The sequence below is a fragment of the Cinclus cinclus genome, chromosome 21 (genome assembly GCF_963662255.1).
Source record: "Cinclus cinclus chromosome 21, bCinCin1.1, whole genome shotgun sequence".
Lineage (NCBI taxonomy): Eukaryota > Metazoa > Chordata > Aves > Passeriformes > Cinclidae > Cinclus > Cinclus cinclus.
In genome coordinates this window covers 7,480,173-7,496,242 of record NC_085066.1, presented here as the reverse complement: position 1 = coordinate 7,496,242, position 16,070 = coordinate 7,480,173, and the positions used below count along the sequence as shown (strand labels likewise).

Genomic DNA, 16,070 nt, shown 5'->3' with positions numbered 1-16,070 from the left:
GGGAAATGTGCATTGTTTCTGGGAATTTTATCTTCCTTGGGTGAGCTCCGAGAAAGACAGGAAGGTAAAAACCATGGCTGTGGAAAGCGAAGGAGACAGATGAAAATACTTACAGGGTCATTGAGTCACACAGGTTGGAAGGGACACCCAGGACTGGCTGAAGCCAAGTTGCTCCATGCCATGTCCAGCTGATTCTAAATTCCTTCAGGATGGGGATTTCACAACCAAGACGTCTCTGTTTCCACCTTTTTTCCAAGCTGGAAACTTCCAGGTTGCCAGCAGCCTCTCAGTGCTCTATCCTCCTGAATACCCTTATTACATCTATCCTCCCTTTGAGGCACAGTGGGATTCCCTCCTCCCCAAAAAATTGCTTTCCAGACTGTGGAAAATTATTCTATTGATACCCACACGGCATTTAATGAAGACAAACCCACAAGTTTCTCAAAACCTCCATTAGACTTTATTTAAAAGTTCTTTGTATAGACTTCCTGACACAGAATCCACAATAAAAATAAAACACCCCTCCCTCCCACTGCTCCCCCCTCCCCAGACTGCTTTGCTTTGTATTTCATAAAACATACAACATCAGAAGGATGCCAGAGGCATCTTACACCACAATTTAAAGATTTGTTAACTGAGGCCTTGGTCCCAGCAGTGCATTTGCATTTGGAAACTTTTCTTCCTTTTCCTTGCTAGTTCGGTTGGCCACATGTGGTACAAATGCTTACAAGAGATTTAGTCTGAGATTGAATCCAGCAAAAGGAGGAAAAAAAATGGAAATAAAAGAGGAAGAGTGAAAATGGAACCACTTGTTTATCAGAATCAGCCACTTTCTTACACAAAGGCTTCCCCTGTAAAGTTACACTCAGTTATGAGAAGGATAAAAGCAAGCAGGTAACAAGTTGCAGTGAAATTATTATGATTTTTTTTTTACTCATTTTTATGGTGCCTTAGGTAGACAGATGGCCAGAACTGGGGGGGAAGGCTAATTTAGAGATGTGTTGAGAGACAATAACAATCTGCACTTAGGTAAATATTTGGCAATGTTGAAGCTATACATTATAATCCGGGCACATGTAGCACTCAGTCCACAAACAGTTTAGCACCATATTGATAGGTCATGCAGCAAAACCCTCTCCTCAGGGTTTGCTTGGGAGTTAAAAGCATGAAATATTACAGTGCAAGGTTGTCTATACCCTTAGCTTCTATAGGGGCAAGGTGGCAAAGGTGATGCTGTCTCAGAGGTAAGTGTTGGCCAGCCCCTGGCCCTATGTCCCTATTGTCGTCACCACGCCGGGGTTGATGGCACCTGGTGGAGAAAGAAGCAACAAATAAGGTTTTGATGCAGGATACTGAGGGAAGATAAATGAGGTGATTTATGCCAGGGATTTGGCTGAGTCCCTCTTACCAGGGATGCAGAGTTTTTCACATTCTTTCTGTGTGTTGAACCTGTTCTCGTTGCCACCGCAGCCACCGTACCAGAAGCGGGCGCAGCTCTTGGTCTCGGGGTCGTAGTACCACTTCAGCACAAAGCTCCTGCAGGTGCCCTCATCCTTCTGCAGCCGGCAGATATCCATGACTGTGGAAAAAAGCAGAAGGAGCCTTGGTCAGTAGCACTCCTGGGTGAAGCACAGCCTTTTCTGAGTGTGTCTGCAGGCCGGGGCTGGAATGCAAGCTGAGGAGGGGCATCCACAGCACAGAGTGTGCACATCTCCTGTGACTAATTCCCATCTCCTTATTTGCAGAGAATCTCTTTCCCTGGATGTCACCAACCCTGGTGCACAAGTTAGTTTGTCTCCTGTGTTGCTGCCATGCATCCAGCAGCGATGAAGGAAGAGTGTTGCATGGCAGTGGTTGTCTGCAAATCCCTTGGATCTGTAGGAAATGAGTTGGCAGGTCTCAGAACTGTAAGGCTGCAAGAGAAAAAGTACTGGCACCACTAAAATGACTGACTTCCTCTGAAAAGAGAAATCTTCCACGTGAAGAAGCTTCTGGGTCCACCACACACTGCCCATGGCATCTTGCATCCCTTGCTGGGTGAGCAGGGAACAAAACGACAAAGCACATGGATGTGGCTAAAGGAAACTGCCAAATAATTTTTGGAAAATAAAATTTAAAAAAATCTGATACCAGCCACTGATGTGCCATCAAGTCACACACCTCCCTTCACACAGGGATGCAGAAGGAGCTTGTGCCACCTTTGCTCAGCACAGCATAAACATCACAGATAAGGGGGAGTCAGAATTCAGTATTGACCTTCCAGTTTGGCTTTGCTTTTGCGGTCCTACAGCCAAAAGTTTCCTCATGCCTCAGGAAAGGCTTCTTCCCATTTTAAATTGAAATTTTCTTTTTCCAAAGCCCATCTCCCTTCTCCCCCACCTTCCAAAACACTGAACTCCAGCATATGTGAACACAGGAATGACTCTACCCCAAACCCTGCGCAGGAATCAAATCCAAACACTAATCAAAACAGAAGAATTTCTTTGGCATATATAACCTAATTTCCCCCTATTTAAGTCTGAAATTAAACAAAAGCTTAAATTTTAAAAATTTTAAAAAAAAATTTAGCTTAAAAATTTCCAAGAATTGGTGCAGAGAAAGAACTAGGGAATTAAAATGTGTTTTGAGCTGTAGCAGGTTGAAAAGATGGGGAGAGACAGGGTTTTAAATCATCCCACGGGAGAAAATGTGCCTGGGCTCCTCAGTTACATATAAGAGTTACTTTTGTCATGGTAAAAAAAGTTAATAACAATAAAAAAATAAAACCATAGAACCATTAAAGTTGGAAAAGTCCTCTAAGACCCTTGAGTCCAATCATTACCCAGCACTGCCAAGCCCACCACTAAACCATGTCTCAAGTTCCACATCCACACATGAAAAATTGTATGAAAAGTCCATTTTTAAAGGGGGTCTCGGCATTTAAAAGGTTTCAAAAGGGAAGTGGGTTTGGTGCATGTTTTTGCACCCGAAGTGCCTTGAGATTTTTTTGGGAGCTCAACTCATTTCTCACTGTTGTGCCTGCTATCAGCTGAACCCAGAGCCTGAGACACCACCCAGCACCTTAAAAGCTGAGCTGCACTGAACTCCTGTGTCCATTTTCCATGTGGATTCAAACTCTGGCTTTGCAGTAAATAGAAAGGGAATAAAGCAAGCAGAGCATGGCAGGCAGAGACCTGAATTTCCCTCCAGGGCCCCTCGGCTGCTTTTCTTGACTCTGTGCCCGGGTCAGAGTGGTGCCAAGTTGATGAAATATCACTTTAGCCTCAGAAACTGTTGCTGGAAACATAATCAAGGCATGTGACAATGATCAGAAGGGGCTGGCCTGTGGGACAGGGCTAGCAGAAACACACACCCTCCAGAGAAAACCTCATCAGGGAGGCTTTGCTTCTCTCTGAGAGTGGAATCCTGCTCTTCAGTGAAGCTCCAGGCTCCTGAACAAGCTTTGCACTGCTTTCTCTGGCAGAATAATGCTCACACTACATCCAGAGGATCAGTGATACCCTTTAGCATACCCAAAGCACCTTGAAATCCCCTTTTGCCACCCCACACATCTCCGTGGCTGGTGGTGGCCTCCTCCTCCTCTTTGCCTCCACATCTCTGCAGGGCTGCCAGTGACAAAAATTCCCACGTGCGATTTAAGGATCCTAAAATAAACCTAAGAAAGTCAAATGAGGTGGTGGAAGGGTCTGTAATTTGCCTTTTCAAACTCTGTCATGCCACTACAAGGACTAAAGCCCTGCCTTTAGGTACCAGAGCTGCCTTCACTCCTTGGTTTCCCCCCCAGCTCCACAAAGGGCCCTGAAATACCTCTGGGAGGGGGGGACTGCTCTGATAAGGATTTTCTGGGCTCCATCCCATCCCCTTGCTGAACCAACACAGGTGATTTCAAGCCTCTTCTCCCTTCCCAGGTCCTGCAGAGGTTTGCAAACCTAACCCCTTAACCTCAGAAACTCTTGAGGAGAGGAGGGCATCACCATTTTCCCATGGGCTCCTCTCTCAACTTTGACTTTTATCTTTTGGTGATGAATGAAAACCTCTCCATGCAATACCCAAGCCCCATGGAGTCGCTTTCCATTAGATGTTTTGGTTACAGGCAGCAAAATGTTGGGAATTCTCTGCATTTCAGAAGAGAATTGGTCACACAGAGATAACACAAACTGGTTTGAGACTCTGCCATGCTCCAGTGCAGCAGCCCCAGGTCCCACATGAAAGCCAGTGAGCTTTGCACAACTCAGGTTGTGTCCACATAGCACATCCTAGTGGGACAACACACATGCAAAGTGACTGGTTCATGCAAAGCAGATGGAAGGACATGGTCATGTGAAAGAGCTAGTAAAAACGAAGTCTGTGCTACTTTTGATCTAGGGTTGGGCAGGCTTGGATGCATGCTGTGAAATTATCAAAGTGAAAGAATGGGTTTGCTTTGTTTGTGATGATTGTTTTTTTGGGGGGGGCGTGTTACCTGATGATAATCTTTTCTCAAGGGGTGGCTGCTGCATGGCTTTCTCATCTGCTGCTGGAGGAGGAAAAAGTGCATGGGTTTGGATTTTAAACGGTGTTTTCTCTCTGATCCAAGCATAATTTGACAATAGGACAAAATGCAAAAGGATGATTCCTCGTTGAGTACTTACATGGCTTTAAGCATTTGTTATAGCACTCAGCTTCGGTCTCAAATCTATTGGCATTACCTCCACAGCCACCATACCAACCCTGGCTGCAGAACTTGTGTTTGGAGTCAAAGAACCACACAATCTGATAGTCCTTGCACTGCATGCCCATGTCAAAGTCCAGCAAGCAAGGGTCTGGCCAATCTGCATGGCAAAAGGTGCAAAGGTTAAGTGACTCTGGGGGAGTTAAAAGCTGAAAAAGCAAAGAGATTGAAAAGAGGAAAAAAGGGAAAATAAAGCCTGGTTCAGGACTGGTGGCATTTCCCTCTCATGTGTTTTGTCCTGCGTTGCTGGATGCAAACCTTCCCCGGCCTCCAGCTTACCTCTTCTTACTCTTGGTTTTGTCACAGATCCAAACCCCAAATCCGTCTAACAACATAGTGGGAACCCCTTACTCCCCACTGGTGCACTCAGGACTGAGCTCTTACACAAATCCCCCCTCCCTGTTTTCAAAGCTCTTTGCCTTGGCAGTAACTTTCAGTCCTTAAGTGTGTTTATCTCTAAAAGCAAGTTGCACCAGGTGTATGTGAAGGCTCAATGAAGATTTAAACATATGTTCCTTTCCTGCCCCAAAAATGATAATTTAGGTCCAAATTCCAGAGCTTTTATTCACTATGCTGGGCCATCCATGCTATTTTACCTATAAAACGAGGGCAGAGTGTGGGCTTTCCTCCAAGGTCTTTCAGAAGATTTACATATGGGTGTCTTCCATGAACTAGAGGAGGCTCAGCTAAACCCATCCCAAATTCCCTGCCCTCTTTAGAGTCTTTATCCTGTTGGAAACCTTTGGATTAGTGTCCTTGGGGAATGCTGCCCCCAGATTGCTGGCTGTTATAAATCCTCAGGCAGAGATGATTGCTGCAAGTGGGTCAGTGAGAGGAGCTGAGATGGAGAGGTCTGTGTGGAAATGCAGAGCAAGCACACAGCACATCCATTTTCCCTGGAGCAGGAGAAGCCCACATGCCTGCTTTCCCTAGGGCTGGTGCCAAGGGGTTAAACAAGGGGTTAAACAAAGCTATGGCTGCTTGTCACAAGGCTTCTGAGAGGGATGTCAGTGCCAGGGAGAGAGGCCAAATGAGTGGGAGCACACAGAAAGGGAATGATGATGGTTCATACAGGAAGGAGAAATGAGCTGGTTCAGCACAAGCCCTTGGCTCTTCCACTTCACAAAGCTCCAGTGGTGCCACCAGCCAGGCATGAAAGAGATCCATGCTCATCCCACTCAATACCAGCAGCCAGAGCTCAACAGCAGCTCTACGGCTCCTGGCTGAACACACTGAGCAGCAGCATTTCCCCATGCTCTCACTTTGTGAAGAAAATGAGCCACAGTGTAAGCAAACTGTTGAAAGGAAAACATGGGAGCGATGATTCAGGGATGAGTTTTGGATGACAGATCCATTGTTGGTGTGCCTGCAGTGGCTGTGCTGCTTAATGAAGGCTGAGAGCCCTTCCAGTCCTTGGAGGAGGGGCTGTGACACCAATGGTACCACTGAGTGTGACAGCACCAATGTGATGAGCTTGATGTCACCCAAAGCAATGAAATGGGGCAGAGACCCCAACTCAGCCAAGGATGCCACCAAGGCCATGACTAGTGGCTCTGCAAAGCCAAGGACTTGCAGATCCTTTGGTGTTAGTGGGACTGTGAGAGCCCCCAGCCCAGCAATCCTCCCATGGCCCACACTCACCACTCTCAGGCCCCTCCAGTGGCTCAGTGTTGAGCATCATGTTGGCCAGAGACACCTGGGGCTGGGCCGGGGTCTCTGTGGAGGAGAGGCAGAGAGTCAGTCAAGGGGGAGGGAATCAGCAGCAGCACCCTCATTGCAGTCATAGCACTCCCTGGCCCCAGCTCCAGTGCAGGTCTGTATCTGTTTAGCTCAGCTCACACATATGAGAAATGTTTATCGGAGACAGCTGATGGGATGAGTAATCCCCAACCACCCAACTGCACCAGGAACCTTCTGTTCCCAGCCAGTGGCTCTGCTTAGGCTCATCCTTGGGGGTCACCACACAGGAGCATCCCCAGGGCCCCATGTGACTACTTTGGATGGCCCCTCTCACCCCACAGCATCAACAGGGCAGGGGTTGAGGAGCTGGATGTGGCCTCTCTGGAGCCAGTTTAGCTTTGTTCTCCTGGCCTTAGAAATGGCATCCCCCAGGGGTGCAAATCCGTGATGGATCTGTACTCTCTTGCTCCCTCAAGGGCTCTCCAGGACCACACTCCTCCCATCAGGCCTCACATCCCTCTAGGAGCTATGGTGAGGAATTTCACAGGTGCAAAAAATCCATGGAGCTGGAGAGAAAGAGGGGTCTGCAGACACAGGAAGGGGTGGATTTGCTTTTCTTTAGTGTATGGTTTGGGTGTGGGGAAGGGGAACAGTCCTACTCAGTGTACAGGTCACATCTTGCCACCACTGCCTACTCGGTTTATTCCCATTCAAGATTTGTTCTATGGGAAAGGCAGCTTCCCTGGGTATTGGGAGCTTCAATTCAGGACATACAAATATTACTTCTACCCACTGATGCTTTTTCTCAACATTTTTGTGGGCATGTTTATTGCTTGTGAAGGGTAAGGGACTGGTCCAAACCCACTGAAGCCAGAGGAAAGGCTCTCCATGGGCACTGGAATTGTCTTGGAAGTTCCAGAGGAAGCCAGACACGGCACTGGCAGGACCAACCACACTACCAAGCCAAGTCACTTCTGTGCCAACTGTATTTAAAAAAATTGGCTGTGTCTCAGACGGCAACTTTTGGCCATGCCAGAGATTTTTAGTGAGGTTCACACTGGATCTGCACACATGGAGTTTGGATCCCCAAGGGACTAAACCTTCCATTTCATCTCTTCTTTGTGGGCTTTTCTGGATAGTGTGGGAAGCAGATCAGTAGCTATGGAAATGGCTATCAGGGAAGCAGATTTTCTTGCTTATTTTGAAATCGGGCTGGACTGAGTTTACCAGTTAGACTCATTATTAACTGCAGTAGTGCAGGCTGGACCCCCACCAAGACCTTTTGCACTGATGTACAAACCCTCCAGCACGTAACAAACCCACTCTGGGACTGCCTTTAATTATCCCACATTCTGTGCAGATTTAACCCCACTGAAGTATTAACTCCCATTTTTCAAAGAAACACATTTGGCACATTTGTCTCATTTGCTGCTGATGATGCAGAGGATGGAAGACATGAGGTGACACAACTTAGCACAGCCAGGGCTGGGATTGTTGGTACCGATTCCCAATCCCTTTTTTTTTTTCTCTCCCACTTTTTTTATCCAGTTAATGAAACAAAAATTGTCCACATGTTTTTAAGAGTCACTTACTCGTGCTGAATGACCCTGTGTAGGTTACTTTGGGCTGGGATTTTTGGAAGCCAGTGATGACGACGACGTATTTTTGCCCACTCCTGAGCCCTCGGATCACGTGCTCAGTGCCAGTCAGGTTTTGCCTCTGCACGAGGGAGTGGTCGTGGGCCAAGGTGACAGTGACATCAAAGGTGTTGTGTGGCTCAGGGCTGGCCCAACGCAGCCTGGCACTGCTCTCGGTGACGTCTGTGATCTGGATGTCGTGGGTCTTTGCTGCAGGGCAGAATCAGAAGGGACACCAAGCAGTGTAGTTATCTTTAATAATCTGTTGCAATCTAGCAAAGCAAAGCCTTTTTTTTTTTTTAAGATTCTCACCGCTTTTCTTTCCAGCACTTTCCCTACAACTGTAAATGTGCCCAGTCAGATCCTTCCTTCTCTAGGGTGCAATGGATTCACTGAGTTAAAACCTTCAAGCCAAACCTGCCTAAGAGTTAACATAGAATTCACAGACTGGTTTGGGTTGGAAGGGACCTTCAATACCATCTAATTACAATGCCCTGCCATGGGCAGGACACCTTCCCCTAGACCAGATTTCTCATCCAGCCTGGTCTTGACCACTTCCAGGGATGATAACCTTAACAGGTCAAAGAAGTTATTATTGAAAGGTATTCCTGCTCTGGCAGATCACTGGATGGGACCTTTGTAAACACTGCTTAAAGCACTGGTGGAGCAAGAAACACCCAGAAAAGTTTATTCTCTTCAAGCTGATAAAAGCATTGGCCTTGCGAAAGGTGATTGCTTTTATTTATTGCCTTTTATTTATTATTTATGCAGGGACTTGCATTCAGTGACTGGATGAGCTTCCCTTTACTTGGACACATTCTTTGATCCTTGCTCAGCTAGTGCAGATATGCCTGCACTCACTTGCAAATTGGGAAACCTCCTTTGTATGAACTGTGCTCACATGGAAAAGGTTTGGCATTCCCAAATAGGTCTCCACGCTGACCCATTGGTGAACTAACCATTCATATTAGCTGAGAGTTCAAGCAATGCCATTATATGTACCACCATACATAGCAAAACTTTGCCAAGGTGCAATGCTACGAGGAAATCATGGAAACAAATGAGCCACACTAGAAAGAGAAGTTCTTTGTAGCTGGATGGATTGTTCCTGCTTGTGTTTTGCCTTGGGGAAGCCTGTCCCCCACCCATTTTTGCACAAAATTCTTAATGCAAGATGAAAATGCCCCAGCACAGATTTCCAGATTTACAGCTAAAATGGAAATTTGTCCTCTGGGTGACACTTCCTGCAGGAATAACACTCTCAGGGGGCAAGAAGACCCCCAACCCACTGTGGTTCAGCCTATAGGGAGGCACTGCCCACATGGGGAGAGCTGTTCACATACCACTGTGTCTCCTCCTGCCACCGGCCACGGTGGTTGTGGCGTTGGCATTGGTGGTGGCCCGGCCGCTGGCTTTGGTGTGGGTGGTGGCACTGGCTGCTCCCTCAGCTGTGGCATTCCCCTGGACCACGGAGCTGGCCGGGGTGGTCTCTGTGGCTGTGCCCTGGGCCGTGGTGCTGGCAGGAGTGCTTCTGGCCTGGGCACTCGCCGCTGGATCGATTGTTGCGCTGACCGTGGTGCTGGCAGTGAAGGTCCGGCTGACGGTGGCGTTGGGAGCCATGAACCTGAGCAGAATTTTGGAAGTGGAGAAGAGTTGAGGTAGAAACCACTGTCAAGGACCCACCTGAGGTCAAGAACCTTAGGTCTAAAGCTTTGCCAGCTTTAGATTTGCCCAGTGAAGAGTGAAAAGGGCTTAAATCCAAGCAGTGAAAAGTGCTTGAGGCAACTTGGTCTAGTGGAAGGTGTCCCTGCCCAAGCCAAGGGGTCAGAAGAAAATGTTCTTTAAGGCTCCTTCCAACCCAAATTGTTCTGTGATTCCTTGGTAAAGGTGAATTCAGTAGATAGATCTGTAGCATGCCAGACTTCAAGGGGCTTGGCCTTCTAAAGCCAGGACAGCTCTGTGCCACCAGTGAGTCTGGGTGACACAAGCTTTCACTTCTTTTCAGAAAATATTAGCATGGATGCTCTGATGGATTCTGTATATCAGATATACAGAATATCAGCCTCTAATATTTGCAGTAGAAAGCCCCAAATTAATAGTAATTTCTGGAAGTCCTGGCCTACACAATCAAAGTCAGCATTTACCTCCTTCATATTTTTATACATTTATAGATATAAAGTTTACCCCAAATTTAAAATTATACATGACCCTTCTTTATGAGATATCTATGTTGCTCTTTTGACACAGCACTGGGGGAACCAGCAAAATTAATTGAAATATTATTAGAATTATATTAATTAAAAGATAATCCTGGTTTTTTATAGTGAAGTTGATTTTTCTTTCCTTTCCACCAAAGCATTACTCACACTGCTTTCTGCCCAGTGAGCACAGGGTGCTGGCTCTGGATTTGCTGACCATTCTGGAGCCATTCACATTGTGTCCTTATCTCTGGAGACAGGTAGAAAGGAAATTCACCTGGAGACAGAGAGAAACATTAAATACTGGACTTGAAGATGGTAGATACACAGCACCAACACATAACATTTATTTCTTCTTAATTAAAAAAAAAAAAAACACAAAAAAAACTCAGCAAAATAATGTTTCTTTTCTTGCTTCATGTTTGATTACTGCAACATCCTGGGCTGGGAGATTTGTTATTCCAGTTTACAAACATGAGGGCCTTAACTACAAGAGAGCTGTTTGGCTGAGTCTGTCACTTATAAATACATTTCTTGTAACAAGGCACTTTCAACCACACAGGTAATGTTATTTTTTCAAGAGTTAGAAGTTTCCAGAACTGCTGTAAGCAGTAAATGAAAAAAGCAAACTGAGATAAACTAAACATTTGTTCCCAGATATTTGCTTCCTGTTTAATGCAAGACATTCCTGAGTCTGTGATATATCAGGCCACTAATATGATTTTCGGGACTTTTTGCAAAAAAATAGAATTCCTAAAAGAGGTCTACTTCTTATCCTTGCTGGATGGGTGTGTTTAGGATCTGTGGCAGCTGGAGATCCAGCCTGGGGTCTCTAGCTAAGCTGAGATGTCAATTTTCGAGGCACAGTCAGCACACCCCAAATACAGCAGCTTTATGTATCCCTGAGCAAAAACTCTTGTACATCTGGTCCTTAAATCTGCATACAGCAACTCCAGATCTCAGCCTGAGCCAGCCAAGGGACTGCTGGATGTGACATTTATGCTGAAGCTGGGAAGAAAGGTCTGCTGGGTGTTCATGGAGCTCCAAGGAAGTGCTGCAAAGGGCCTCAGCAGGACAGATGTGAGAGGCAAGCCAGATGGGATGAGGTCAGAATCCAGAGGTGAGCCCATGGAGACCAAGGGAAAGCACACTGAAGTGCAAACTCTGCTTGGTGGATCAACATGGACGGGCATGGGGAGGCCAAAGTGAACTAAACCCAGACATACTCAACTAGGTAAAGCATGAGCAGCCCAAATTGCACCAAACAGTACAAACCATAAAAAAAGAGACTAACTTCAGTGGGTCCTGCTGCTCCAAACCTTTCTGAGTAACCCCTCTGAGGCCATGTGCTGCCCTTTCCATGACACTTGGGCTGCAGGATGTTACACTTACTTCTGATAAAAGATGGCAGCAGTGTCCCAAAACGCAGCAAGGGCTCTTCATGGAGCTCTCCTGATTTATCAACCAGCTTGAAGAACACATCATTTGGCTCACTGGCAAGGCTGTAGATATTCTTGGCATTCACCTTCCTGCCAATGCCCAGGACAACAAAGAAGTACCCTTTGCATTTTGCATTGACGACAACCCTCTGCAGGTGCTCAAGTTCTTTTTTGTTCACTTTTCCAGTCATCATCAGAACTATGACTTTTAGATCCCGAGGGCTCGGCGCACTTTCAAAAACATGAGCAATTGTGTGTTCAATTGCACTTCCTAGGGCACTCGTGCCATGGAGCTGGGTCATTTGGTTGTGGAGGTAATTAATGATCTTCTCTTTGGATACATAATCAGTCAGTGAGAACTCAGTTTTTACTGGTGGGAAGCTGGAGTTGATTTCATGTTCATAAGGAGCTTGCTGGAGAACAGCCACTCTGGCATGATGCTGGGATATTTTTGGCTCTGAGCTGATTTCCAGGTTAGTTACAATATGGGAAATGTACTTCTTCATCTCACTGAACTGCAGAGGGGTGGTGGACTCGGAGCTGTCCAGGATGAAGGCTATGTCTGTATCCACGTCTGTGGGGGCTGCCCTTCTGTCTCTGAACGTTGGTCTCTGGCCACTTGCACCACAGCTGGGATCAGGGTCACACACATCTAGGGAGGAAATACAGTGGATTTCACCTGCAGGACCTGAACACAGCCCTCCCTCATCACTGTAAATGTTGAATAGCTTTCACAGACATTTAATAGCTTTCACAGAATCACTGGGTTTGAAGACACCTCCAAGATTATCAAGTCCAACCCATGCCCTAACACCTCAAATAAACCATGGCACTGAGTGCCACATCCAGTATTTTTTTAAACACATCCAGGGATGGTGACTCCACCACCTCCCTGGGCAGACAATTCCAGTACTTGTTCACTCTTTCCATGAAAAACTTTTTCCTGATATCCAACATATATTTACCGGGATGCAGCTTAAGACTAGGTCCTGTCATTCAGTCAGTGGTGCCTGGAGAAGAGACCAACCCCACCTGAGCACAGGCACCTTTCAGGGAGCTGGAGAGAGTGATGAGGTCACCCCTGAGTCTCCTTTTCTCCAGGCTGAACAACCCCAGCTCCCTCAGCTGTTCCTCACAGGGTTTGTGTTCCAAGCCCCTCACCGGCCTCATTGCCTCCTCTGGATGTGCTCAAGTGTCTCAATGACCTCCCTAAACTGAGGGGACAGGACTGGACACATCTCTTGTGTCACATGAAATACCATCAAGCCCTGGACATTCACTGGTCCATTGCTTGATACCAAAACCATTTCATCCCCCAACACATTCAGTTACATGTTTGGTATTTTTTTATGTGCTCCTTTGTCCAAGGGGATCCCTGAAGCACTGTGTCATAAATGGCAGAAGGCCATCTTTTGGAGCACTTGGCTATCAGTGTTTGGGCTGCAAAAGTGGCAACCAGACAAAAAAGGAGCTTCTCTTAACAAAATAGAGAACACTCAGCAAATCTCTTTCACAATGCCAATGTTTTTTGCTCAACTCAAGAATCCCTTGTATTCATCAACAACAGGGCCCACTCCCAGCTGGGCTTCCCTTCTTACAGTTGACTGCTGCATGACCAGAAGGATTTGGAGCTGTCTAGAGGAGAAATTGGATGCTTTACCCAAACAAATGTGACAAGTCAAAAGCCTCTGAATGGTTTGATTCAGCTGACCGCCGCTGGTTGGAAGAACAATGGCGTGGCCAACCGCCGTGTTGTTGATCTGGTGGGATGGAAACAGAAACACACGGAGTCAGCAATGATGGCTTCTGTTGTTCTCAGCTCAGAGGAGGGGAGGGCAATCCACAAGTCTGAGGGATTCTCTGCTCAGCATAATGCTCTCAGGGGAACCCTTTTGGAGGAACCTCGTGTCCCTGATGTCAGTTTAGAGTCATAAACGCCAAGAAAAGGAACCACTTGAACCAGTGCTCAGTGAGTTTAACTGGGGCTTTTTTTGTGGCTTTCAATCTCTGTCTCTCCATTCTCCTTCTGCCAACAAAGCTAATGTACTCCCACCTTCCCACCCTTTTCCTGTCTGTCAGACTCTTCCTTCTGTTTCATCCCACACCTGGCATCCTGGAGCCATAGCCTGGGAAAAGAGTGACTCCTGAGAGCCTCACTAGCATTTGCCAGCATGTGCTGTGGTGATTATGGAATTAGGGTTTCTTTCCTAATGGATGGATGGGTTTGGCCAACAATACTCTTTTCCACATTTGAGAGGCCCATGAAAGCCAAGCATTGCCCTTGGCACATCCAAAACCATCAAACCAGACCAGGGCACAAGGAGAAAATAAATAAAACAAAGAAAGGGTGAAGGACCCCAACCTCCAGAGCTCTGGCAAGAACTGCATCCTGCCGGCTGGTGAGGAACACTGGCACGACCCCAGCATCGTAGAGCTTCAGCACAGCATCGTTGAGCTGGGGGGATGCTCTCGTGTCCCCATTGCTGAAGAAGACAGCCACCTTCCTCATCAGGAAGCCACTGCGGGCACGCTTGAAGGTATTCCTGGCCACAAAGGACATGGCAGTCTCCAGACTGCGTGGCTTCGTGGTCAGGGTTGCCTGGAAGTTTTGGATCTGCTGGAGGAGGCTGGATTTCTTCCTGGCATCAGCAAAGCGGATCTCGGTGGTGACCTCATTATTGTAGGTAACCAGAGCCACCCGTGCCCCCCGGGGACAGTTGCTCTCAGCGATGGTTAAGTTGTTGACCACTCTGAGCACAGTTTGCTTCATCCTGTTGAAAACGTCCCTCACGACGCCTGAGGAGGTGTCAATAGCAAAGGCCAGCTCAGTTGGGAAGACAGGACACTCCTTGGGACCTGTCGGGAATGTGCATCAAGAACAAGTCATGCCTCAAAAAGCTGTCAGGATTAAGGACAGTGTCCTCAGCAGGGGTAAATCATTCACATGTGGGAGAGAAACAATCGTGACATGCAGCCACCCTGGGGTTTAAGGGCTGAATGATACTTACCATAGCAACAAGCTGTGGAAAAGGTGGAGAGAAAAAAACAGTTCAGTCAGTGCCATTCTGGTAAGATGAGGGGCAAATAAAGGTAGAGAGAAGGGCTTAGCACAACACCGAGGTACTCACGGCATTTGTCTTTGATGTTCCGCACCAGTGCACATTGCTTTAAGAAATAAAGAAAGGGGGAAAAGATATATCACACAGCCAGCCCAAGGGTGTTTCAAAACAAGAGAGAAATTACGCAACACTTACATCTCTGGATTCTCCTTTCTCCCCTTTAAGGCCCTATTTCAAAGAACGAAAAGAAATTGAGTGCAAAGTGTATCTCCAGGGTGCCCCATGAACCCTGCCAGAATAACTACTGAGCCATGAGTCATGCAGGAGCCAAGGGAAAATCTCTCTGTTTCCAGCTGTGTTTCCAACAACAGAGTGCAGGGCTCTTCTGTGTGAGGAGTAACCCTAGCTGAGGCCAAGCCCAAAAAGGAGGTTGGAGCTAGATGATCTTTAAGGTCCCTTCCAACCCAGACCATTCTATGAGTTATGATGCTCCAGGTTCACATCCAAAGCAAGCCCAGACATCTTGACCTTTCTAGGGAGCCTTGTGCCAGCCAGATTTGGGCCTGGCCCATATCCTGTGTGGGGTGGTGAATGGCAGAGAGATGAGAATCTCCTAGAAAGAATTTTAAGGGGCATATTGCCATGGGGAATTCCTAATGCCTGGTAAGAGCATGTCTCCTGACTTTTTCCTTTGCTTTGAGGAAGGGTAAATATTTGTCAGTGATGAACAGCTGCTTAAAAATGTATAGAGACACATCCAAGACGAATAAAGAGGGATATCCCCAACTTGAAATCAACAGGAGACAGTCATTTTTCAACCCCAGGCACCCACATAGACAATTACAAGGAGCCAATCAGCAATGCAATGAAGACTTACAGATGGCCCAGGGTATCCAATCTCTCCTTTCTGACCAGGTGCCCCAGGTACTCCTGCATTTCCCTATAAAGACAGAGAAGAGAAGTGTTCTCCATGAACATCTACAGGAGGACTCCCAGGAGCACTTGGAGGAAAATATGTGCCCATCTTTCAGGGCATTCACACAGAAAGGAAAATTTGTCCCATGGTCCAACTTACTCTGCGGCCTCTGTTTCCTTTGGGGCCTGGGCCTCCAGCAACACCACGGTCACCAGGTCCACCCTAGGAGGGGAAAACCACAAACAGCAACTCTAAACCTGCACAGGCCTATGGAAAATTGCTTGGAAAATAAATGCACAGCTCATGGTCTGCACCTACCTTTGGCCCTGCATAACCTACGAAGCCACGTTCTCCCTGAAACAACAGAAAGGTTCATTTGAATATGTTCTAGAAAATGCCCTCATCCATCTGCACTGGAGGTCTTGGCTGC

General features: G+C 46.9%; 1 protein-coding gene across 1 annotated transcript in view; it reads right to left on the bottom strand.

Moving 5' to 3' along the window:
* Window positions 1-1,268: 1,268 nt before the first annotated feature.
* The window catches only part of COL6A3 (collagen type VI alpha 3 chain), a 48,887-nt gene continuing 34,085 nt past the window's right edge, over window positions 1,269-16,070 (bottom strand). Inside the window, exons 30-44 of the mRNA XM_062506662.1 lie at window positions 15,959-15,994; window positions 15,800-15,862; window positions 15,602-15,664; window positions 14,920-14,952; window positions 14,794-14,830; window positions 14,674-14,685; window positions 14,028-14,521; window positions 13,326-13,425; window positions 11,619-12,317; window positions 10,395-10,503; window positions 9,372-9,652; window positions 7,984-8,238; window positions 6,353-6,427; window positions 1,409-1,579; window positions 1,269-1,309 (exon numbers count right to left, since the gene is read on the bottom strand). Of these exons, the coding sequence (XP_062362646.1) occupies window positions 1,269-1,309; window positions 1,409-1,579; window positions 6,353-6,427; window positions 7,984-8,238; window positions 9,372-9,652; window positions 10,395-10,503; window positions 11,619-12,317; window positions 13,326-13,425; window positions 14,028-14,521; window positions 14,674-14,685; window positions 14,794-14,830; window positions 14,920-14,952; window positions 15,602-15,664; window positions 15,800-15,862; window positions 15,959-15,994 (2,469 nt within the window). The remainder of the gene's footprint in view (window positions 1,310-1,408; window positions 1,580-6,352; window positions 6,428-7,983; window positions 8,239-9,371; window positions 9,653-10,394; window positions 10,504-11,618; window positions 12,318-13,325; window positions 13,426-14,027; window positions 14,522-14,673; window positions 14,686-14,793; window positions 14,831-14,919; window positions 14,953-15,601; window positions 15,665-15,799; window positions 15,863-15,958; window positions 15,995-16,070) is intronic.